The sequence below is a fragment of the Clavelina lepadiformis genome, chromosome 7 (genome assembly GCF_947623445.1).
Source record: "Clavelina lepadiformis chromosome 7, kaClaLepa1.1, whole genome shotgun sequence".
NCBI lineage: Eukaryota > Metazoa > Chordata > Ascidiacea > Aplousobranchia > Clavelinidae > Clavelina > Clavelina lepadiformis.
The window spans coordinates 16,647,026-16,671,606 of NC_135246.1; the positions used below are offsets into that span (position 1 = coordinate 16,647,026).

The following is a 24,581-nucleotide window of genomic DNA, read 5'->3' on the forward strand; positions in this document are numbered from 1 at the left end:
CGACTATCGATTGTATAGCTTAGTTTGACATCATTGTGGGCTTTTTTAAGGTTAAATAAATCTATTGTACAGGTTTTGTACGTAATTGGCCCAGACACCATGCTTCCGCGGGTGAAACGTTCCGCTCTTTTCAAGTTCTCCTCTAATAAAGCTTCTCACCGAATGAAACGAAGTAATTATTTGAACAAGAACGGAGAACTGTCGTCGCGTGATATTTTGACCGCTGGATGGCGCGGCGGTGAGAGCCGACACAACGGCACCAATATGAGAGGGATAGCGGTAGAGGCAGAGCTGCAGCAACTGAATCCGTTAATGATCATCATCCCCACAGCGGTGGTGCTCGCATTGCTTTTGATCTTATTCTTCTGCCTGATGCGGCGGAGACGAAAGAAGAAGACGAAACAGGTTGAGTTTGAGATGGCGACGCGAAAGAAAGTTGCGATAGAAGCGAGCGACGAAAGCGATGACGACGATAACGACGTGTGCTCTTCCGACGGGAAGTACAGTCGTGTTAACGTTGTCAGCGTTTCATCGCGGAAAAAATCGCTTGACTACGAGATGGAGAAGAATTGTAAAGCAAACAGGGTCCGTGTTTCCGACCGAAACTTGAACAATTGCGAGGCGCCACTCATGGCCAAGCCACGCAAAAGTGGAAAGGCGAACAATACTCGAGATCCGGGGAAACCTCTTCTGAGGCGACGTGAAAATCTTGACATTGTGAACAATTTAAGGGACTCAGGCGAATCTGGGACCGAAGTTTGATCTTCACATTTTCTTATACCCGGAGCCAAGCATTTCGTATAAACTTAGCAGTTTTTGACTTCATTGCTAAATGAAACTTAGATATCTATTTTGCGATTACCTTCTACCCCCGAAGGCATCTTTTTCAGAAACGTTTGCGACTGACGTTGTTCGACAATGACGTCATCATTGGTGACGGGATTTTTTAACACGTGACGTCCGTCTTGCCAATTTCTGTGACGTCATGCGCTAGGTGCCGGTTACGTAGCGGGTATATAACCAATTGTATTAACTTTATAGGGCTAAACGCCTCTACCTCTTAACGTAGAAATATATCTGCAAGATATGCAAATTCGGTTTTGTGTGAAAACGATAGGTCTCGCCAGTGTAGTTACTGTCACTAGCTGGTATGACCATACTTGTAAAGTTTAGAGTCGGAGACCCTTTCCTTCAATTGACTCGATTTGCCCTACGTTGGTTTCAATTCGAGGTCAAAGCTATTTGTAAAAAGTAAAGCTTTTCGATTAGCCAATTTCTATATAAACTGGACGGCCGTCTTTGCACTTTTGGTCCGTATTTATTTTCGATCATGTTTTCGTTTTCTTTTTTTTCATCGTTTCGTAACGTGATGTCATACAGCATAATGATAATTGTGTCCTTAAACGTATTTGCAATTGCCTCGTGCCCAGAATGTTACTTGTTTTGCGCTGTCATTTATCTTATTAGTGTTTACGGTGACATGATCAACATTAAACGTTTTCTTGAGTTAAAGTGAGAAAGTGATTTTGAATTTTAAGTGTCGCCTTTCAACCGATTTGTGCTTGGCCAGAGAATGTTAATGAATTGCATATTTAGCTATTGTTGCTGCGACTTTCTCGTATTTATTCTACGTCATTTTACCTGCTTATTTTTTACTAAATCTTTCGATGCTGGAAATACAATTTCAAAACAATCTTTTCGTTTCTCGCCTGTGGTAGTTCAACGAGATGAGTGATTGCTAGTAGGTCTGCGCATCCCTGTATAGGCGTTATATCTAAAAGGCGGACAATTGAACATGAGACATGATACACTGTACTTATATTCTGCTCATCGTGTTATAATCGACAAGATACTTCTACAGGATGGGAATCAACCAGGAAGTATTTCCCACGAACAAGCCTAAAATGAAGCTAAAAGCTCAGAAATTCGAAAATTTTATCCGACCACACCGGAGGTATGGGAAGAAAACATAATAATGTTTCATAATATGTTATAAATATTAATTCGGACATTTTTGGAATAATTTTGTACATTTACATTATTGTTAGGCAAGCTTAATAAAAAAACTGACGAAAATTGCCAAAGTGAAAACTTTTATTTCGGAGATTAATGAGCAAGTTTCACTTTACAAATTGCTGAAAGACAATGATGAGTCTTATTCAGGCCACACGGTGAAAACATTTACTCCAAATATCTTTGAAAGATGGTCTTGGTGAAACAAATAATCGAACCTTTTGACCGTGCAAGTTGACGAAAACTGTTGTTTCGTATTAGTCTTGTTGAGATTTAACACGTATAATCTCATTCTTTCTTTCCTTGGTACTTATTTTCGTGTCGTACCACTGGTTTGATTCTGACTTTCTAAAACAAACTCAAACTTCGAATCTCAATTAGTTGTAGAACTTTTACGAGAAAGTGATAACTTTATAGTATTTTGCGGCATTCAAAGAAATTATCTATTATCCTCTGACCATATAATAGTCTCTACATTGTCAATAGACGAGTCAAATTCTTTTAGATTCGATTTATTCCAGACTGATGACATCATCCAGTTATCAACACTACACGTGGAAGTGCTGTTACTGGAACAACTTTGACATCACGCAACTGTTAAATGCACTAAAACTTGCAAAGACGTCATGTTGCTCGCTTCTTACGTCGTTCGTTCCGAAGACTTTTAACGACGTCGTCATAAACGTAACAATACTAGCACATTGTCTTGTCATAATTGGTGGAAGGTCGGTATAAAAAGCTTAAAGGTTTCTGGCGGTGGCTCGTCTTCTCAGCAAGTCACGGATGTCTTTTCTGATCGTGTAAGACGTCGGGGAGACATTGTGATGGTAACGCCTGATACGAAAACGAAATAAACATTTATCGTTATATTTCTGTTGATTTACGTAGGATTATCGGTTGAATAAAGGAATTTATTCTCATAAAAATTAACTTTACACAGAGTGTTTTTGTTGTGCATATGTCACACCACATCGTATATAAGAAGAGTGTGGGACTTGTATGCGCACACAGTTGGTTTTATTTTGATATTTTTATTTGATCAACTAATTACACTTCAAACCAGCTTCTGATTTTTGGAGAAATATTTACATCATTGTAGTAGTTTTGAAAGCTACATCTAGAAATATATAGCTGTTAATAAAACTAATTGTTTATATAAAAAAGTCGTTATAAGACAGCAGTGAGCTACATAGTTTAGTTTAATAAAGAAAACGTCACTGCATGTAAGTCACTATGGGCTACTTGCAAATTTCGTTGTATGTAAGACAATTGTACATAATTATGATATAAATTGAACAATAACCTATGGTGTTACGTAACAACAACATTTGACTTAATTTATAAAGACAGATGCATACTGTATATACTTTGCGGCTAGAACATAAAATGTTGATTACCTCACTACTTTTCCTTCGTGATCGACCAGAAACTTGTGAAAATTCCACTCGATATCAAAGGGCGTTATCGGGTCGTAAAAAAGCCGAGATCGAGAAGGGAACGCTGAAGTTATCACCTCACATTGCCCCTGTGTAATCACAAAAACAATTTACTAGTAAACAAGTTTAACGATTCGAAATTACTCCCAACCTCGAATTGCCAAGGGTGACATCGGGTGAGACGCAATAAAAGAGTTAGTTCAAAAACATTTTCACCTTCATGTACTTGAAAAGTGGATGAGCGGAGTCTCCGTTGACCTCCAGCTTTTCAAAAAGAGGAAAGTTGGGCACATATCCCCGACCAGGTCGAACGTGTTCCAAAATTGGTAAAATCTCGGAATTGTGCCCCGGTTCCTAAAAAGAACAAAATTTTTACCTCACAATATACGAACACTGAGATAATGAAGTACATAAACAAGTGTAAAATTGGATATAATCATGGAGCATCCCCGGAATCATATACTAACTTGCAGGCCAAATTGGTTGCAGGGAAAACCAAGCACGGTAACTCCATCGAGATCGTGAAGTGCATTTAACAGTGGATATTGCCAAGTGGAACCTCAGAAAGAGGCCGTATTGACAATAACGAGTATCTCACCTGCCAAAGAACGTAGCAAAATATGGATAAATATTGCTGGAGCCAAGAAACTAACAAACAACTATTTTTTGCAGACGTTTCGAGTTAAGCATAATGACCGCATTGTAAATGAGTTAAGCTCGTAACGTTCCCATGTTACACTAAGATGATCGTTAATTTCCTGGCTCTTGCTATATCTTTTTTAAATAGCTCGTGATTTGTAAAAATTAGCTTATATGTTGAAATTGATTTATGTCGGTCGCTGCTGCAAGCTCAACCCACCTCTATACCGCGATAGACTGACTCTTGAACGATCCGACAGTTTCGTGAAGTAATGGCGTTGGTCGTAGATTGTACTCCGGGTCGGATTGCACGCCACCCTCGAGCTTATTCTTCTCTGGGCCTTCGCAAAGTCGCATAATGTCATCGCTACAATCAAGGCCCAAATGAGCCCTGGTAGCGAAGCCATTGCGAGAATATCTCTACGCTCAAGTTTATAAAAACTTACAAGCTCTGTATGAAATAATGAACACGTTTACGATTTTATTTTCTCAATACCGATCTCACGACAGTGTATTAATCCTAATTTTGAACGCCTTCACACAAAGATTTTCACAGCAAAAGCACAACATCTTCGCACACGGCCGACTGCGTGTTCTGCAAAGACCTTTTCCAAGCTGGATTTAAAATATTTCTAAACAAAGAAAAAATAACGAAGCAGCAGCCGCCGCATTTTACCAAGAATCCACCTATCGACGTCGTAAATTGAAATTCGAGAGCAGACGAAATCAGCTCACGCACCAAATATGGCTGGCGGTTCCATTCCACTGCACTGGTTTGAAAGAGCTAATCGGAGAAATTAGTTCACTTTATCGCCATATCTGTTATCGCGTGAATTCTGCAAGCGCAGCAAAGATTGTTCGTTGTGCACAGCGTTGTGTTTCATTCTACAGTATATGCTTCATAAGCACAGTGTTACAAGGAACACATTAACATCGCACCCCCGCCTGTCATGCCACTTCTATCGTCAAGCTATATATGAAACTTCAAGATTTGCTTGACCATTTTTAAGTGAAGAAGATTTTGAAGACTGTTATATAACACTTCACAGATGACTGGCTACATAACCGCAAAATTCTATTACGTAACATCCGCAAGGTTATATAACTTTTTATTTTTTATTGTTAGAAGCCAGATGCACAATTGGATTCGCCTTAACAATCCTTCTCAAGATTAAACCATTTAATAACAAGCTCTACTTAGTTTCACCTATTGTTCATTTGCATAACGTTTAAAGACTGTTGCATGTCACAATCTGTAATGGCGTCGAACAGTTTTAAAATTTGTAAAATCTTTGAAAGAAAAACTACAAGCGCATGTGAAATGATTTAGAGACCTTTTTGCTATGTGTATAGTGGTTTTAAAAGTGCAGATAGTTGCTAATTGTTGATTTAATTGTATTAAATTTTTTCTGTGTTAGACAAATGTCCGCACATTTATGTAAATCGATATACAAACATGTGATTACGTGGACAGACATGACGTCATGCAACTGTTAAATGCACCAAAAACTTGCACTGACATCATTTTGTCCGCATCATACGTCGCTCATTCATAAGATTTCGAACGACGTAATCATAAGCGCAAAAACACATGTCTATTATGAAATCATAAATGGCGACAGATATTTTCAGAAGTAGCATCACAAAGCGGTATCGTCGACTCTCTGGCGCAGAAGTGCTTTGATGTCCTTTTGAAGAATGGCCGAGTCCGGGGAAACATTGTGGTTGTAACGCCTGAAAATTTTTAAAAAGATTCTTACAGATAGGACTGGGCAAATGTGCTCAATTAAGTGAAAGAAAAAATCGAATATGTGCTTTGTTGCAAAAATTACATGAAGTTTGCCAAGTTGTCTATACAGTAGTCAAATAGAATCCTGATACATTGGCAACAGCTAAACTCTGCACGAAGCGCACGTTATTGTGAAGTCTTTGTAGATTTTAGGCGATAGCAAGATTACACCAACCGTGCAACTTTGCCGTTATGGTCCACTAGGAATTTGTGAAAGTTCCATTCGATGTCAAGCGGGGTCACTGGGTCGTAAAACAGCCTTTCCCGAGAAGCAAACTGAGCCGAGACCACGTTACACTGACTCTAAACAAACAGATCCCGCAATTAGGCTACGGATAAACAATGCAAAGAACGACTTTTCTGACTTTATTATTCTTTAAAGCAAAGGCAATTAAATTACTGTATCATTATGTTGAAAACGTTGTAAGTGTCAAACAACTTACCGGTTTAAAGCCACGTTTGTTTTGTTAAACTTTTAATACTTTGTATTTTCAAAAATAAAAGAACTGTTGTATAAGTTTTAGTTTTATAAATTCACCTTCATGAATTTAAAGAGAGGATGAGCAGACGCTCCATTGACATCAATCTTCTCAAAGAGGGGGAAATTTGGCACATATCCATTTCCAGGTCGAACATGTTCCAATATTTTTAGGATTTCCCCGTTTGATCCCGGCTCCTGAAGTGACAAGATCATTTACTGTATGTTTGAAAATCCAAACTTCTTTAAGACATTCTTATTGGATGCTTTGTGCACTATATACAGTATACTGTACATACTGTACGTTTCGTTTAGGCGTACTGCAATAAGTTAAAACTCTGTAACAACCGTTATGCGATGCTATTACAACAAGCGGGACATGATTACCAAGATATATTTTTGATGAATAACAAATCTTAAACCTTCATAACAATCACAAAACAACATATAAAAACAACACACTGATAGACCTATGCTCGGTAAAACTGTGACATGCACCTGAAGGCCAAATTGGTTGCAAGGGAACCCAAGCACGTTCAAGCCGTCTATTTCATTCAATGCATTTAACAGAGGAAATTGCCAAGCCGCCCCTCAGAAAGAAGCGGTGTTGACAATGAGAAGAACGTTGCCTGAAGACCGTCAAAAGAAAACAGATATTTTTAGAGTTGTCCAAACACCTTAAAACTTACACCAAACACACTTATTATATTACACAACATTCCATATTTTTAAAGTTAAGATACCTCTGTACTGAGACAAGTGAATTTCTTCGCCATCTTGTAGTTTAACGAAGGAGTGATCGTCGTCGTAGATGGTTCTCGGCGATTTAAAGCATTTCGACCGGGACGTTATAAGTCGATGTGAATCTACAGGAGTTGCACAAAACAGCATAAATGCAATTAGGGTTCCCAAGGAACCCAGCAACGATGCCATTTACAACTCTATTAATGACTGACCTAATATATGTCAAAATAATTAAAAAACATTGGATAATTATTTTCAGCAGCTAAGCGTGAATGCATTTTTTAAAATGCTAGTGACATGAACAGGCCTCTGCAGTTATCATACTCGAGACGATCTACAATTAAAATGTTTGCATCTACAGTGGTCTATTATAACACTCTCCATAGCGTTTTGACTTTGTTTAAATTATACGCTTTTTTCCACGTGTTGTTTTGAAAACAAGGCACTTTTTCTCACTGCTTATGACCCAATGCAACAATCTTCTGTTTTACTGTGTCTCCTGCTTTACTGTGCTGTCTCAAGTGACCAAAGGTAAAGTTGATTTTCTGACAAACAAGTTGATGTTTGCAGTAAACGATTGAAACAGCACCGCAAGCAGTTAAAACAACAGGAAACCTCGATAAGGTTGATTATTAACTTATAAGAGAACCTCTGTAGTGCATATAATGTTTGTTCTTCCTCTTTTGTTGTTTAATCTATGAAGGAAAATTTCAAAGAAATCTTGTTTGGTATCAAAGTTAAAGCAAACTTGAAGTATTTACTGTTTTGGGAAAAACAAGTTTTATTTTGAGTTCTTATGCAGCTTAAGAAGAAATAGAACTATAGAAGAGCTAAAAAGATTTATAATTAATGTAGTTTATCGATACAAATTCCAATTGGAAAAACTGCATTCTATACGTTGACATGAAATTGTGTGTCAAAACAACGCCGAAGATTTCGAAAGCGAACGTCAGTTCATGGAAGAAATTGTTGATGAAATGCTGCAAGTAACAGTTGTTGACTTTAGAATCTAATGCCAAAATATGGCTCGATGATTAAAACAATATTTATTATGTAACTAGGAAAAGTCAATGATGCCAAATTATATTATGTGTTTGGTCAATGTCATAATAATCTTGGAGCTGCATACGAGAAAGATAATAATAATCAACTGACGGAAGCAGAGAAAGCGGGTTAAAAAGCAAAGCAATTTTATGAAACAGTCACTGATTGGAAGGATGATCAACAAAAACAAGCTGATATTTGTTTAACAGAAATTAATCTCAAATTAGTAAGAGAAAAAAATCAATTCATAAACTTACTAAATTTTCGTGACACCAATGTTGAAAATGTGAAGAGTTAAATGTTGTTTGCAGGGCCGAAGGTAAAATTTTGTCTTGTCGCATTGTATATACATGTTTACGTTACCATCTTTGACAACACAATATACGTTTGTCACTTAATGCACGTCAAAAGCATGCTTCATGTTTTGCAAGTTTAAGTTTTAATTCCTTAGTTCATTTTGAAAGCTTTTTGGCTTTATTTGAGCAATAACTATACGTGGTGAAACCATAAACATTAATGTGATTATTGATTTTATTAATTGTTAATGTGTTTTTAATCTAATACATGAAGAAATTCTTAGAATATATTGGTTGGTTGATGCCAATAGGTAGAATAAAGAGCCGTTTACGTTATGTTAACTCGATATGGCGACGCGTTTCTAGAAATAGCTTAGTGAATAATGTAGGTTCTACTATTGCTCGAAAATGTTTCTGAGTATACCTTTAGCTCATGCAGTCTGTGTTCAAGTTAACAAAACATGGCGGAGCCCTTCACAATTTCAGGCTCATTTTATGTTTAAATGTCCAGGATTAAGATTGTTTTAATGCACTGCAGTTTATGGTTTGAAGTTTATGAAACGAGAACAAAAAACAAGACACCATTTGTAATAAATGATTTAGACACTGTGGTATAGCCTACTCTAACCATTACAATGCAATAAATATGTCCGAGAATGCAATGTTCTATATAGCAAAGAAAATGTTCCAAAGGTGGCCAGCAGGAAAACAGAGTTTTAGTTTTAAGTTAATGCCTTTTTATAACTAATCACTTCTGTTTATGGCAATTTTAATAAAGTTTTGGAAAAATGTTCATGATTCTATTTAACATGACCATCGACGTTTAACAACAAGACCAGAATGACTGATAAACGCCACCACGCGCCCACAATCTCTCTCTAAGTTGCTGCGAACTCTGCATTTTGTAGAGAAACGAAGCGCATATAAGAGGAACCGAACAATGGAAATGCATCGAGGGAAGCAGTCATCATCTCTATAGATTATTTCACAATACAATAGAAGTGAGTCGACGTGGAGGAATTCAACATCATTTACACCTGTATAGGTCCCGCTACATCTCTCGCTTCTACAGGAGCAGCTGTTAACGAAATTGCCTTTCTCTGCAACCCGATGGATGCATGCAGTAAACGATTGAGCTTAACAAGGGTATAAGTATAGGACTACGACAAGTAAATTAAAGTTATCTTAAAGTTTACTTACTTAGTCTTAAATCGATAATGCAACATGGTTCTTTGATGAGTTGTTATTTAGAGTTCAGGTACATATTTCCGGGATGTACGCATGCATATTCGACGCTTTATATAACTTACTTCAACTAATATTGCCTATGCCGTTTTTTCAACACACCGACGAATCCAGGGGAATCATCGAAAAAGAAATCCAAACCCGCGCAAACTGAAATGTGAACATCACAATAGAACATATTCTTCACAATCACAACTGCTCTACTCCGAAAACGCATCAAACAAACTTGTTTACACTTTTTCAAAGGCAATATTTTGTGATAAGATGCTATCTCGTCTGCGCATCAAATAGCCTTAAAACTATAAGATTGCAGATATAGGTAAAACCTGAATTTTTAGAAATAATAAATTTTGGCAACAACCATTTGCCAAAGTGTCGTAAAAAAGATTCGGTTAAATTTTATAACAAATATATTTTTATGTTTTTAATGGCGGTATTTGACAATGTTTCTACGCAGTAGCCGTGTAATAAATGGAAATAATTTGGAAGAACAGAGTGATCAAGAAACCAACCCAAAGCAAAAAAAAACGCATACAAAATAACTTCTGTTCAGAGCAGGTGTTCGGCAAGCAACTTTAGGTTCGAAACAAAACTTAGAAAGCAAGAAAGATTTAAAATTGTATGTTTCAAATCTAAAATATATTTGTTGTGAGCGCTACTGTGCACTATACACTTTCTACAAAGTGGATGGCTGAACCGTGTTAACCCGGTATAATCAATTAATCAGTATATAGTAAAATATAAAAGCAGGATACAGAATGGCAATCTAAGGTTAACGTTTTGTTTTCAATTCCACTGTCACGCTAAATTCTTCAGTTCAGGAAACTTCCCGCTCTTACGGCTAGTCACAATCTCTGCTCTTCTAACTTTTACTAACATTCACTCGAGCATGTGTAGAATGAAATCAACGTTAAATTTGTTAAAGCACTTTCAAGTTAAATTTTATTTTCAATTCCTCTACACAAGCTTTCGCAACATAAGCTTGCCACATCAAGTGTAGTAAGAGATCAAACTATACTTTGTACATTGTTATACAGCTTAATACGTTGTGTTCACACAACGATGACGACAGATGATTTACGATATTTTTTCGTCACTATAATGGTTAATGTAATACTAAACCTGGTAACCAGCTGCACCTTGCACATACAGCGTTGGAGTAATTAACCTATTGACCTTTCTGTGAAGTATTCAGATTAATAGGATGGTTTCAGCCACGTGATCGAATGGACAACCAGCGTTTATAGTTTCTTAGTGAGGATATAGGGCTAGGGGGTTAATTTTCATTTGGGTGATTGTTTTGTTGCGAAGGAATATAGACCTAGTTGTTTTACGAAAGATATGCAAAACTATTTTCTAAAATGACGAATTACACACTAACAAACAACTTTTTATATCAACTACAGCGTTAAAGAATAATTCTAAACATTATCAACAAACTTGTAAAGTTTAAAAAGCCTTCAAACAAACAGTCAAACTCGGAATATTTGTACTTTGACCCGTAAATGAACGTTGCTAACTCTAAGTGGTATTTACAGCAGCAACAGTTGCAAAATGATTCAGTAGAAAAAGGTCATAGTTTTATCATTCTTTGACTATTGCAAACTATTGCTTCTGCAAACATAGTGTGGCTTTAAATTTATTGATTAACTTCAACAGTCGCCACTTTTATCTATTTAACTTTGCAGTCGTAACAAATAAAACCACCATAAAAGAGATTGACTTTTTGTGAAATGCTGAAGCAGACAATGTAAAAGCGGAGCTATCTGCTCTTTAAAACGCACAGCATTTGGTAAATTTCATGTCTCGAAATTGTAACAGATAAAGTGATAAGTTTATACTATTTTTATAAATAATGTAGTCAAAGTAAGTATAAGTAAGTAAGTTGAACGAGTAAGAAAATGTAAGCTTTAGCAGATCTTAGCAGCAGGTTACATAGTTAAATTAACATATTAATATCACAAAAAATCTTTGCTGCGAACTTACTGTAACATCGAACATTTGCCTCGTGGTTTAGGTTTTTGTTAATAGCAAATGGTATAATGTAGTATAGATAGGAAAATAACTCGAGTTCGTGAACCTGAGTTTTTGATCCGAACATTCGTGGCTAATCAAGCCGAGCCCGAACGATTCACGTTATAATCGGAACAATCACAAATATTAAATCTGAAAAATGTGCTTTTGCTTTCATATTGAGTAGCTACGTACAATGTCTCGACCAGAGTAGGCCTATACAATAACGTTCTCGGTATATGGAGTACGTGTATTTTAGTGAATGTTTGAAATGAAACCATTTGACAGTGAGAAATTGAAAATTCAACATAAACTTGTAATCCTTAGTACTACCGCTTCGTGATTATTTTTAAGAATAATGTCTTGGCAGCAAATTTTAATAGATGATAAAAAATATTTATGTGAAAAGGAATTCTATGGCAATCAAAATATTCTTTTTAGTTAAAAGAAAACTTAACCCTGCATAGAGTAAATATCAATACCGGGAAAACACTTAAAAATGGTGATGTTTGTGCCACGTCTTATAAGGTTTTATAGGCTAGTGTTAGTGTTTGGCACATTCACATTGCTGCAAATATAGTTATAGTTGACAGTAAATCACGAAAATCATCAAAAACATTTAATAATTTATTACTAGACCAGCTAAACATTACTTTATTGACTGTTCTTATCCTCATATGACACTGAAAAAAAAATTTTTTTTAAACACATAAGCCAGTAGCTTTTAGCAATTCATTTATAGCATTTAAAGGTAATTAGATGATTACAGATAGTCATTTACAAAATTTTCAATTATGAGTACCGCTGACAGTTTTGACGAAGTGTCTTGTCCTATATGTCTGGATACTTTACGAAAACCGGTTCGAATATTATCTTGTGGACACAATTTATGTCACGTTTGCTTGGTGGAATATTCTCGAACATCGACGACATCACTAAGGTATAATGTAAATATACAGGTTGACAAGATCATTGTTGGTTGTTATTGGTGCGTTACACGTTTGCTTCAGCTGAACAATTTGTAATAAATTAAACAAACTGAACTATGTAGCGAAAAAGAATTCGTTCTGAAAAGAAAAAACTATGAACAGAATGAAAACTATATTAAACATCGTAGAAATACCATAACTAATATAACACATTGAAAACTTTTGACTCTTAAACAAACAATACTATAGTAAGGTACTTATTTATATGAAATGACTGAATACCATTTTTTACTAAAGTTGCCCAACATGCCGGAAAGTAATCCACGTGGACTCCAACAGTGTAGAATCCTTTCCTCGAAACTGGACAGTGGAAAGTATGATCGAACGACTTAGTATTTCAAACAAGGTAATATGCCAAAACTGTTTGCAAGTTGCAAGTTGTAAACTTGCAAGTTTTCTAGGACATACTTCAATTATTTTCTCGTTCTATTCCATATGATTGTCTTTAACTGTACAGGAGCAACCGACCACGTCCTCGACAGGATCAGTCAGATTTGGCGGAGGAAGAAATTTGTCAAGTCAGGAATTGATACAATTACAAAGTAATTTAGTTTTTAACTTATATGAAGTATTGACGCTGAATTTGAAACCAATGATAATGGCATTCGGTGAACAAATCAAGAATTTTAAAAATTACTTTTGTAACACTTGTTTTCCGACTGTCCGCCGAAGGTCGGTAAGTCGAATCCTCTCAAGTTCGTCTCTCGAATTCACGGCCAACCCGGTAGACCCGGAGATACAACACTTCGTTTATTCTTTAAGTTTGACCGAAAGACTCAAAACCCCAACGTCGAATTAAATCAAATCTGCCGGAGCACTCTCCAGCTGAGCGCCACACAACAAAAACACACAAATTCCAAAACGGTTACGAAAATAATCGCGAGGCGCTGATTACTTGTCAACTAGGTCCTCAAGGACAGCGGAATAACGCGTCACAAGAAATAAGCTAAAACCATGTACGTGTAATTGGTGAAAAAGTGCTGCAGTGTGAGGGCAGTTATAAAAACCGACAACTTTACACACAAATGAAGCAATGCACCGCGCCAATAAAAACAAATGTAAATTAACACACACACACACTGGATTAAATTACTGTATAATGGTGAAGTAAACAAACAGTTCACGGACACATTAAAATAAAAGCTTAACAAACAGTTTATGGGATAGTAAATATCAAAACAAACTCTAAATAGTAATAAATAGCTTACACCGTAAACTAATGCCTTACAAATTGCGTGATACAACATTAACATTTGTAGTGCTTATAAAACAGGTGCGTATAATATCCCGTGACACTTTCATTCAACTATTTAAATCTGATGACCTTTCAGCTTGCGAGTTGCCTTTGCAACTGCAAAGTCCATAATAATCAACTAAAATAAAGAAGCTTTTTTCCAAATGCTGGACGATATCGATTCTACTGTTAGTTTAAATCATCAACGAATCATCGTAGTTTCCAGCTTCATTTATTTCACTCAGGAAACCTCATCTGCGAAAGAGATAGTAAGATGCTGTCAGTAGGCGGCACAGAAATGTTTCATATATTTATTTGTTGCGAACAAACATTTGATTTTAAAAGTGCGTTATGGGTATCGCTCGTGATTTTCGATTTGCCCGTCACGCATGTTGTTTGCTATAAGCGGTAAGCACTTTCTTAGACAAGAAGTCTATCTAAAAGTTATTGCGAAACGGAAGAAACTTTCGTTTGCTTAATACTTGTGCGTTGGATTAACACAAGCAGTTTGTGAGCGCTCGGTTCTTATACTTAAGATATTGCTGGAAGTGACTCGCCACTTTAGAAGTCGGATTCTTCGGTCGATGTAAAGAAAAAGTCACTCGAGCGCTACAAGATATAGGTGCCTATAAGATTGGGATGATTACAAGGAATAAACTGAAAAAAAGATCTTAACAGAAACGCACAAAAGCAAAAAAACAGATAACGGGTGCGATTAAATTTAAACGTGAAATAGCGGTTTAATGTAGAAAAAGTTATCTTCTGTTCGGTTTTTGGTTATTTTTTTTCGTATACGTCGACAACATGTTATAAGTAACTTACGGACAAACGATAAACAGCAAATTAAATAGCTTACATATTTTTGAATAGGCTTAGTTGAGCAAGATATGAAAGAAAAGAGGTTTGATGACGCAATTCATATTTTACGACGCATCGTACGTTCAGTGGAAGGCTACCACAAAATAAATCACGTCATCAACTTGGTACGATGCTTGTTTGAAACCGATCAAATAGAAGAAGCAAAAGAATTTTGCAAAGATCTTCAATCGACTTTAAACTCCGAAAATTTTGCATCTGCAACCAAAAATATTTGCAAAAATTGTGACGTTGATTTACGTCAGTTAGCTGAAGATTTTGTTGAAAAAGATTACAAAACTTCCATCCGTTTGCTAAAATGTGCCTTTAAGGTTATTGCAACATTACATAGCGGAGTAGAAAAGCTTGATAAGCTGCAAAATACAGCTTTTCGCATGACGAAGGTCGCACAAGAAATGTCTCGTCAAAATAACGGAAACGAATTCAAAAGTCAGTTTGGATTTATGGATGAAATTACAGACGATATGCTTCGAGTGACAGACGTTGACTTAAAACCAAAATGCAAAAAAATCGCTCGGTGCTTATTCAACAAAGCTTTGTGTTTTAAGTGTACTTTTTTTTATTCGCAATCAATCGAAGACAACAAACAAGCCATTCTTCTGATGAAAGCAGCATTTGGCGACGATGCCAAATTTTACCGTGTTGTTGGGCAATGTTATAACAACCTTGGAGCTGCATATGAGGCTGACAAACAACTTATGGAAGCAGAAACGGCATATTTGCAAGCAAAGCATGTATATGAAGCTGTCACTGACTGGAATGACGACGACAACAAGCAATCATCCATCGGCTTAACAGATAATAATTTAAAAAGAGTAAGCGATCAATATCATAATTCATAAATGAATGATCCGTAATGTTCTTTTCTGTCCCGTATGTAAAATATTATTAATGATTACATTATTGTTGGTGTAGTGCCAAATTTGTTTCGGTTTCCATATTTGTTTCAGGCGTTGTGACGTAGAGGTTTGGCATGACTCAACGTAATATTTCGGCTCGAAAACCTTGGAGATTGCCCACCTGTTTATGGAAAACCTATATAGTTACCAACTTTACTTACAAATACGGAACAATAAAAACTTACCATGAATACAAGATTTTTGATCGAAAAACTTGTGCTGATTCATGCGACATTATTACGTCACGATGCCTGGAATTATTTGGCTCAACACCGGTATAAATTCATTGCTTTTTATGTTATTTTACTGAACCAACTTCTCATCAATTTGCGATATAAACTTCTGCTATCTTTTGCATTTACATCTAGATTGATAAATGAAAAATAATCATAACTTACAAACTAAATTACAAGCCATTAACTGTAAAACAACAATCTTCATTAGTGTGAACAATTCGTCATTATTGTTTGATTTTAATTTTAAATATATATGAAGTGCATGCACAAGTACGTCATATTTGCGGCATTTTATGTGTATTTTTGATTGACTTTATTCTGTTTGCTTGCTTTCAAGTAAGTCAGGCATTTTAGAAGTTAATATTAATGGTATACAATAACTAATAATAACAATAACCAAAGACAAATGTGTGTAATTTTGTTGTGCTTGTGTTCCTTCTTGTTTCTGATAAGATGCGAACATAATGGGGAGTTGTATACTGAAATAACTTGTTTACTTTGTTGCTGAAGTAGTGATGTGTTTGAGACTTGCATAATATTTTTTGTTTGTCGTTTTATCTAATCCAGTTTGACAGACATTGATTCGATTTGTCTAAATTTTTGTTTGGACTTTTTGGTAAGTTTCTAATAACCAAAGATTTTAGCATTTTTAATTTCGATTATTTTGTGCTGAATTATAAGAAATATTTGTTAGAATAACTTAAATTATCAACGAGCTTGCTCCACAATCTCCGTTTGTTGTTTGATATTTTTCCAAAGGTTTCGATTCAGCAGCTTAGATAGAAGCACCTTAAACTATATCTGAGTGTCTTAAAGTACAGTACAACAGACATAAACGACAAACATTGAAGCGAACAACATAAAACTCTGGTATAACTTACAGTATAGTCGTCTAATGAGGTCATAACTATAGCTCGTGAACAAAAGGTGTATAAATTTTTCCGAAAAAATCGTGCGTTCAAAGCTATTTTCACAGTTTCTTGCTTATCTAACTTACATGTTATAACATAGTAACCTAAACTTACCTTCTAATCTAAATCTAAATCCAATAAAACCTTAAAAAATTTACGAACTCCGTTTCTCATGCACGTATTGTGTGGTTGCGCATCATCGTGTTTTCTTTTGTAACATTTTGATCAATGAGCTCCTTCTGAGTTTTTGGTATAATCTATTTTGATGACATAGTTTGGCATCCATGTTAAATATAAAGCTGTGCGTGTTTTCTGGGCCAGGGTTGGTCGACGGTATTTGGCTGTGGCCAATTAAATGTGGTTTTTTAAAGATTATCGGTTTGTTTTATTCGCTTGACAACACTACAGTGTATAGTTACTCACAGTTAAAAGTGTTGCGGTTCACCGTAAATGTGAAATTAAGCCAGGCTTCACGAAAGATAGAATTTTCGTTACAATAGCTAAAATCAATTTTTTGCATAGTTTTCTTCTTAACAACAATCTATGTGACCTATACTTATAAGGTTAAAAAGCAACTCTCATAAATTTTGCTAGGTTTGTGTTCCCGATATTGGTTATAATAATGCAGGAACTTTACTAACAAATCATAATTTAGATTACTGTAATTTGAATCGAGTGCATTGGACAGTTTTATCTTTTCAAAACTCTAAAGTGAAAGCGAGGATCGGATTTGAAAAAGTAATTCCCGATGTCAACAAACAGCTATATACTATTTGTTTAAAATTTATTACTTTTCAATTCATGCATAAGATTAACATCGATTGCATGAGAAACATCAGTTATCAAATAACACTTAAACAAACACATTCCATTGCTAGTTTATTCACTAAACCTGGAATGCGCCACTTTTTATTGTTTAAATTTGTTATGAACGAGTTTGTTATGAAGTGCTGATAAGGCTAAGTAAACTCTTCGTAAGTGCAAGTATATTGTTGTGCTTTTACTGCCATCATCACAATTGAAGTGATAGGTTTAGTGGTTTCATGGTTTTATTTAACGAATAAGGCTGAATGGAAGTTAAAGCATCTATTTTATGCCTCGAAAGCGAAAGGTGTAAGCGTAACAAGAAAGATGTCTATCCAGATGATTAAATTTGGTCTTAATTGCAGCTCTAAGATAGATCTAAGTAGAAAATATGTTTCCATGAGTAAAATATGAGTACTTCGGCAAGCTGTGGTGAATGCTTCTTGTCCTATATCTCCAGATACTTAAAGAAAACCGATTCGAATATTATCTTGTGGACATAATTTGTGTCACAGTTTTTGGTAGAGTACTTCATTACGTTATCTGGCTCACTCAGGTAATATCATTACAATGAATTGTTTATATTTGACGGTCATTTGCAAAATTTGCTAAATCATGGATAAATATCAAAATAACCACAGTATAGATAGATCTGGGCGCTTTATAAAGGCAAAGGATATCGTTTGAAGTCACGCTTTATTTTAATTTTTAATTTTTGTACTTTCAACCGTAAATGAACGTTGATAACTCTAAGTGGTATTTTCAGCAGTAACAGTTGCAAAATGGTTCAGTTGAAAAAGGTTATAGTTTTTTCATTCTTTGAACATTGTCAAAACAGCGCTTCTGCAAACATAGTTTGATTTTAAAATTTATTCATTAACTCTAACAGTCGCCACTTTTATCTGTTTGACTTTGCAGTCGTAACAAATAAAACCACCATAAAAGAAATCGACCTTTAGTGAAATGCTGATGCAGACTATGTAAAAGCAGAGCAATCTGCTCTTTAAAACGTACAGATTTGGGTAAATTTGATGTCTCGACATTGTAACAGATAGTGATAAGTTTATACTATTTTTATGGGTAATATGGTCCAAGTAAGTATAAGTAAGTAAGTAGAATGAGTAAGTAAATGTAAGCTTTAGCAGATCTTAGCAGCAGGTTACATAAATAAGTTAATATATAATTATCACAAACACTTTTTACTGCGAAATTACTGTAACATCGAACAATTGTCTCGTGGTTTAAGTTTTTGTCGATAGAAAATAGTATAATGTAGTAGAGGTACGAAAATAACTTGAGTTCGTGAACCTGAGCTTTTGATCCGAACATTCGTGGGTAATCAAGCCGAGCTCGAACGTTTCACGTCATAATCGGAACAAACAAAAATATTAAATCTGAGAAATATGCCTTTCGTTTTATATTGAGCAACTACGTGCAATGTCTCGACCAGAGTATACAGTAACGTTCTCGGTATATGGAGTACGTGCACTTTATGGATGTTTGAAATGAAACCATTTGACAGTCACAAGTTGAAAATTCAGCAACATTAACTTGTAATCCTTAGCACTACCGCTTCGTGATTGTTTTCAATAACAATGTCTTGGCAGCAAATTTTAATAAACGATAGAAATATTTATGTTAAAGAAAATTCTTTGGCAATCAAAATATTCCTTTATTTATTTAAAAGAAAACTTAATTCTGCATAGAGTAAATATCAAGAACGGGAAACACTTAAATCTGACGATGTTTGTGCCAAGTGTTATAAGGTTTTATGGGCTAGTGTTAGTGTTTGGCACATTCACATTGCTGCAAATATAGCTATAGTTGACAGTAAATCAATAAAATCATTCAAAAAATTAAATTAAAGACAAGGTAAATATTACTTCCTTAACTCTTCTTAACTTCAGCAATTACAGCACATAAAGGTATTTCTAATAATACAGATAGCCATTTGAAAGATTTTTAATTATGAGTACCAGTGGCAGTTATGACGATGTGTCTTGTCCTATATGTCTGGATACTTTACGAAAACCGATTCGAATATTGACTTGTGGACACAATTTTTGTCAAGTTTGCTTGGTGGAGTATTCTCGAACATCGACGACATCACCAAGGTATAATGTAAATATACAGGTTGATAAGCTGATTGTGGGTTGTTATTGGTGCATTACACGTTTGCTTCAGCTGAACAATTTGTAATAAAGCAAACAAACTGAACTATGTAGAGAAAAAAGTTCGTTCTGAAAGCAAAAAAAAAAACAATGAACAGAATGAAAACTATATTAAATATCGTAGATATATTGTAATACACTGAAAACATTTGGCTCTTAAACAAACAATACTGTAGTAGGCTATTTATTTATATGAAGTTACTGAATCCATTTTTTCACTAAAGTTGTCCAACATGCCGGAAAGTAATCCACGTGGACTCCAACAGTGTAGAATCTTTTCCTCGAAACTGGACAGTGGAAAATATGATTGAACGACTTAGTATTTCAAACAAGGTAATATGTCAAAATTGTTTGCAAATTGCAAGTTGTAAACTTGTAAGTTTCTAGGATATACTTCGATTAATTGTTTTGCTATTCCATATTATTGCCTTTAACTGTACAGGAGCAACCGACCACCTCCTCGGCAGGCTCGGCGAGATTTGGCGGAGGAAGAAAACTGAAAAGTCAGGAATCGATACAATTACGAAGTAATTTAGTGTTTAATTTATATCAAGTATTGACGTTGATATTGCAACCAATGATAATTGTATTTGGTAAAAAAATCAAGAATTATAAAAATTATATTTTTAACACTTGTTTTCCGACTGTCTGTCGAAAGTCGAATCCTCTGTGTAACCGTGTGGAACCGGATATACAACAATCTTTAATTCTTTGAGTTTGACCAAAAGACTCAAAACCCCAACGTAGAATTAAATCAAATCTGCCGGACCACTCTCCAGCCGAGCGCCACACACTAAAAAACCACGAATTCCAACACGGCCAAGAAAATAAGCGCGTGGCGCTGATTACTAGGTCCTCAAGGATAGCGGAGTAACGCGTCAAAAGAAATGAGCTAAAACCATGCACATGTAGTTGGTAAAAAAGTGCGGCAGTGCGCGAGCAGTCATAAAAACCGACAAGATTACAGACAAATGAAGCAATGCACCGTGCCAATAGAAAAAATGTTAACACACACACACACTGGACTAAATTACTGTATAAGAGTGAAGTAAACAAACTCTTCATAGACACATTAAGATAAAAACTCCATAACAATTTAAGGGATTCTAGATATGAAAACAAACTCTAAATAATAATAAATAGCATACACAGTAAACAAATGCCTTATAAGCTAGGTCAGGGCTACTCAACTATTTTTAGCAAATAAGGTCCAGTTACAAAAGTTCAAAATTTGCTTAGGTCCGTTATAACTCTCATGAAATAATTTACAGTCATGCAAATGTATTAAAATACGTTATATAAAACAATATAATTCTCTGGATAGGTGTTAATTTAATTTTAAAATCTTTGGATTTTTTAACACAACATGAAAAACGGTATATACAAAATTCGTTAAAGCGGTATTAGCAAAAGCAATAAGCGAAATTTATTTATTGTTCTGTTAGTCACAGCTATAGTGGGAGAATTGTCGTTACTTATTTCTTGCTAGTTCTTTAAATTTTGGTTCTAAATTAGCGAGAGCGAGTGGTGAAGGGTTTCATTGGTCATACAGATGCGAAATTTATTCTTTATGAAGTTCATGTTTGAAAACGCTGACTCGCAGCTGTGCATTGTGACGTCAACAAGGCTTGTTTGAAATTGTACTATTGTCTGCTCTTTTTTTGTTTTGGCAAATCAACAATAATGGATTTGGTTTTGTTAAAAAACTCGTGTCCTTTAGGAAGTCACAAATATCCTTGTGACTTCATTGATTGCCCCGATTGACAAACGACCTATTAACGAAAGCCACTAGACTAGTTTGAGCTACCACTTACACACTTGCTGATTAATTAAATAAGCAGGAATAAAAAAAACTAATGATAAACGATTTCATTTGCGTAAATGCTGAGACAGATAAGGTCCGGATTCAACACTGAAAAGGTCCGCATTCGGACGGCGGTCCACCAGTTGAGTAGCCCTGAGCTAGGTGAGACAACATTAAAATGCAGCGCTTATAAAACAGGTGCCTAAAAATATCCCCTGACACTTTCATTGGACTATTTCAATCTGAGGAATTTTCAGCTTACGAGTTACATTTGCAAATGTAAAGTCAATAATAATGAAATAATGTAAAGAAGTTTTTTTTCTAAATTCTGGACGATATCGATTCTACTGTTAGTTTAAATCATTACTGAATCTTCGTCATTTCCAGCTTCATTTATTACACTCAGGAAACCTCATCTGCGGAAGAGATAGTAGGATGCTCTCAGTAGGCGGCACAGACATTTTTCACTTATTTATTTGTTGTAAACAAACATTTGATTTAAAAAGTGTGTGATGGGTATCGCTCGTTATTTGCGATTTGCCTGTCACGCATGTTGTTTGCTTTGAGAAAGCGGTATAAGCACTTTCATGACAAGCAATCGATTTAATAGTTATCGAGATATTGACGAAACTTCCGTTTACTTAATACTTGTGCGTTGGATTAACACAAGCAGTTTTTGAGCGCTCGGTTCTTATACGTAAGATATTATTGGAAGTGACGCGCCACTTTGAAAGTCGGATTCTGTGGTCGATGTAAAGCGAAAGTCACTCGAGCGCCACAAGATAAACGTGTCTAAGATTGGGATGAATACAAGGAATAAACTAAAACAAAAGATATAAGCAAAAACGCACAAAAAAACAAACAAAACAATAAACAGATAAAGGGTCCATTTGAATTTAGAAGTGGAATAGCGATTTAATTTGGAAGAAGTTACTTTCTGCTCTGTTTTGCGCTATCTGTTTTACATTCCTTTCATATGCGACGAAGACATGTTATGGGTAACTTTGTGACAAACGGTATATAGCAATTAAATAACTAACATATTTCTTTTTAATAGGCTTAGTTGAGCAAGATATGAAAGAAAAGAGGTATGATGACGCAATTCCTATTTTACGACGCATCGTACGTTCAGTGGAAAGTTACCACAAAATAAATCACGTCATCAACTTGGTACGATGCTTGTTTGAAACCAATCAAATGGAAGAAGCAAAAGAATTTTGCAAAGTTCTTCAATCTACGTTGAACTCTGCAAACTTTACATCTGCAACGAAAGATATTTGCAATAATTGTGACGTTGAGTTACTTAAGTTAGCTGAAGATTTTATTGGAAAAGATTACAAATCTTCCATCATGTTGTTGAGATGTGCTTTTAAGGTTATTGCAACATTACATAGCGGTGAACAAACGAAAAACTGCAAAATACAGCTTTTCGCATGACGAAGGTCGCTGAAGAAATGTCTCGTCAAAATAACCACAACGAATTCAAAAGCCAGTTTGGATTTATGGATGAAATTATTGACGATATGCTTCGAGTGACAGACGTTGACTTAAAAACCAAATGCGAAAAACTCGCTTGGTGCTTGAAGCACAGAGCTTTGTGTTTTTATAATACTTCTTTTATTTCGCAATCAATCGAAGACAACAAACAAGCAATTCTTCTGATGAAAGCAGCATTCGGCGACGATGCCAAATTTTACCATGTTGTTGGGATTTGTTATAACAACCTTGGAGCTGCATATGAGAATGACGAACAACTTATGGAAGCAGAGACGTCGTATTTGCAAGCAAAGCATGTATATGAAGCTGTCACTGACTGGAATGACGACCACCACAAGCAATCATCCATCGGCTTAACAGAAAATAATTTAAAAAGAATAAGTGATCAACAACATAATTCATAAATGAATGATCTATAATGTTCTTTTCTGTCCTGTATATAAAATATTCTTAATGATTACACTACTGTAGCTGTAGTGCCAAATTTGTTTTGGTTTCAATATTTGTTTCAGGCGTTGTGATGTAGAAGTTTGACATGATTCAGCGTAATTTTCCCGCTCGAAAATCTTCAAGATTGCCCACATGTTTATGGAAAACCTACAAAGTTACAAACTTAAATTACAAATACGGAACAATACAAACTTACCATGAATACAAGATTTTTGATCGAAAAACTTGTGCTGATTCATGCGACATTATTACGTCACAGTGCCAGGAATTATTTGGTTCAAAACCATTGTAAATTATTTGCTTTTTATGTTAGTTTACTGAACCAACTTCTCATCAATTTGCGATATAAACGTGTGTTATCTTTTGCATTTACATCTACGTTGATAAATGAAAAATAATCATACCTTACAAACTAAATTACAAGCTATTAACTATAATAAGTATTAACCGAAATCGTTTGATGATTATCTTTTGGCCGTCACTATTTTTCTGATGTTTGGCTGTGACCAAATAAATGTGAATTTTAAAGATGATCGGTTTGTTTTATTAGCGTGACAACACTACAGTGTATAGTTACTCACAGTTAAAAGTGTTGCGGTTCACCGTAAACGTGAAATTAATCTTGGCTTCATGAAAGAGAGAATTTTCGTTACAATAGCTAAAATCAATTTTTTGCATAACTTTCTTCTTAACATAAAGCCCTCTATTTAGCAACAAGCTATGTGACCTATACTTAAGGTTAAAAAGCAACTCTCATAAATTTTGCTAGATTTGTGTTCCCGATATTGATCGTAATGCAGGAACTTTAGTAACAAATCATAATTTAGATTACTGTAAATTGAATCGAGTGCATTGGACAGTTTTATCTTTTCAAAACTCTAAAGTGAAATTGGGGGTCGGATTTGACAAAGTAATTCCCGATGTCAACAAACAGCAATATACTATTTCTTTAAAATTTATTACTTTTCAATTCATGCATAAGATTAATATCAATTGCATAAAAACATCAGTTA

General features: G+C 35.2%; 3 protein-coding genes and 2 pseudogenes across 7 annotated transcripts in view; 3 read left to right on the forward strand and 2 right to left on the reverse strand.

Annotated features, from left to right (window-relative positions):
* Positions 1–1,695, forward strand: part of LOC143464568 (extracellular matrix organizing protein FRAS1-like) — a 51,956-nt gene extending 50,261 nt beyond the window's left edge. For both annotated transcript variants that reach the window (XM_076962420.1, XM_076962421.1), the window contains exon 78: positions 73–1,695. In XM_076962420.1, the coding sequence (XP_076818535.1) occupies positions 73–762 (690 nt within the window). In that variant the 3' untranslated portion in view covers positions 763–1,695. The remainder of the gene's footprint in view (positions 1–72) is intronic.
* Positions 1,696–2,509: 814 nt separating this feature from the next.
* Positions 2,510–4,560, reverse strand: LOC143466120 (glutathione peroxidase-like; annotated as a pseudogene). Its single transcript, XR_013118706.1, has 5 exons — positions 4,309–4,560; positions 3,917–4,047; positions 3,666–3,803; positions 3,411–3,538; positions 2,510–2,847 (listed from the first exon to the last, which is right to left on the reverse strand). The product of XR_013118706.1 is annotated as a glutathione peroxidase-like (transcript).
* A 906-nt stretch (positions 4,561–5,466) lies between these two features.
* LOC143465278 (glutathione peroxidase-like) lies at positions 5,467–7,335 on the reverse strand (annotated as a pseudogene). Its single transcript, XR_013118599.1, has 5 exons — positions 7,099–7,335; positions 6,854–6,984; positions 6,416–6,553; positions 6,053–6,180; positions 5,467–5,822 (listed from the first exon to the last, which is right to left on the reverse strand). The product of XR_013118599.1 is annotated as a glutathione peroxidase-like (transcript).
* Positions 7,336–12,380: 5,045 nt separating this feature from the next.
* LOC143465235 (uncharacterized) lies at positions 12,381–16,776 on the forward strand. 2 transcript variants are annotated; one of them, XM_076963426.1, is made up of 5 exons: positions 12,381–12,637; positions 12,924–13,032; positions 13,144–13,228; positions 14,791–15,611; positions 15,747–16,776. In XM_076963426.1, the coding sequence occupies exons 1-5, from the start codon at positions 12,492–12,494 to the stop codon at positions 15,753–15,755; spliced, it is 1,170 nt and encodes a 389-aa protein (XP_076819541.1). In that variant the 5' UTR covers positions 12,381–12,491; the 3' UTR covers positions 15,756–16,776. The 2 variants fall into 2 exon arrangements, with proteins under 2 accessions (XP_076819541.1, XP_076819540.1); XM_076963425.1 differs by having other exon boundaries at positions 12,404–12,637; positions 14,791–16,776.
* A 2,621-nt stretch (positions 16,777–19,397) lies between these two features.
* On the forward strand, positions 19,398–24,037 carry LOC143465498 (uncharacterized). Its single transcript, XM_076963824.1, has 4 exons — positions 19,398–19,760; positions 20,042–20,150; positions 20,260–20,344; positions 22,679–24,037. The coding sequence occupies exons 1-4, from the start codon at positions 19,615–19,617 to the stop codon at positions 23,056–23,058; spliced, it is 720 nt and encodes a 239-aa protein (XP_076819939.1). The 5' UTR covers positions 19,398–19,614; the 3' UTR covers positions 23,059–24,037.
* Positions 24,038–24,581: the final 544 nt, after the last annotated feature.

Excerpts from the sequence above, each read along its gene's own strand:
- LOC143465235 (XM_076963425.1), top strand. The coding sequence starts at position 12,492 with ATGAGTACCGCTGACAGTTTTGACGAAGTGTCTTGTCCTATATGTCTG. Across the intron at positions 13,033-13,143 it reads GACTTAGTATTTCAAACAAG|GAGCAACCGACCACGTCCTC; the intron begins GTAATATGCCAA and ends TTAACTGTACAG. Across the intron at positions 13,229-14,790 it reads GGAATTGATACAATTACAAA|GCTTAGTTGAGCAAGATATG; the intron begins GTAATTTAGTTT and ends ATTTTTGAATAG.
- LOC143465498 (XM_076963824.1), top strand. The coding sequence starts at position 19,615 with ATGAGTACCAGTGGCAGTTATGACGATGTGTCTTGTCCTATATGTCTG. Across the intron at positions 19,761-20,041 it reads ACATCGACGACATCACCAAG|TTGTCCAACATGCCGGAAAG; the intron begins GTATAATGTAAA and ends TTTTCACTAAAG. Across the intron at positions 20,345-22,678 it reads GGAATCGATACAATTACGAA|GCTTAGTTGAGCAAGATATG; the intron begins GTAATTTAGTGT and ends TCTTTTTAATAG.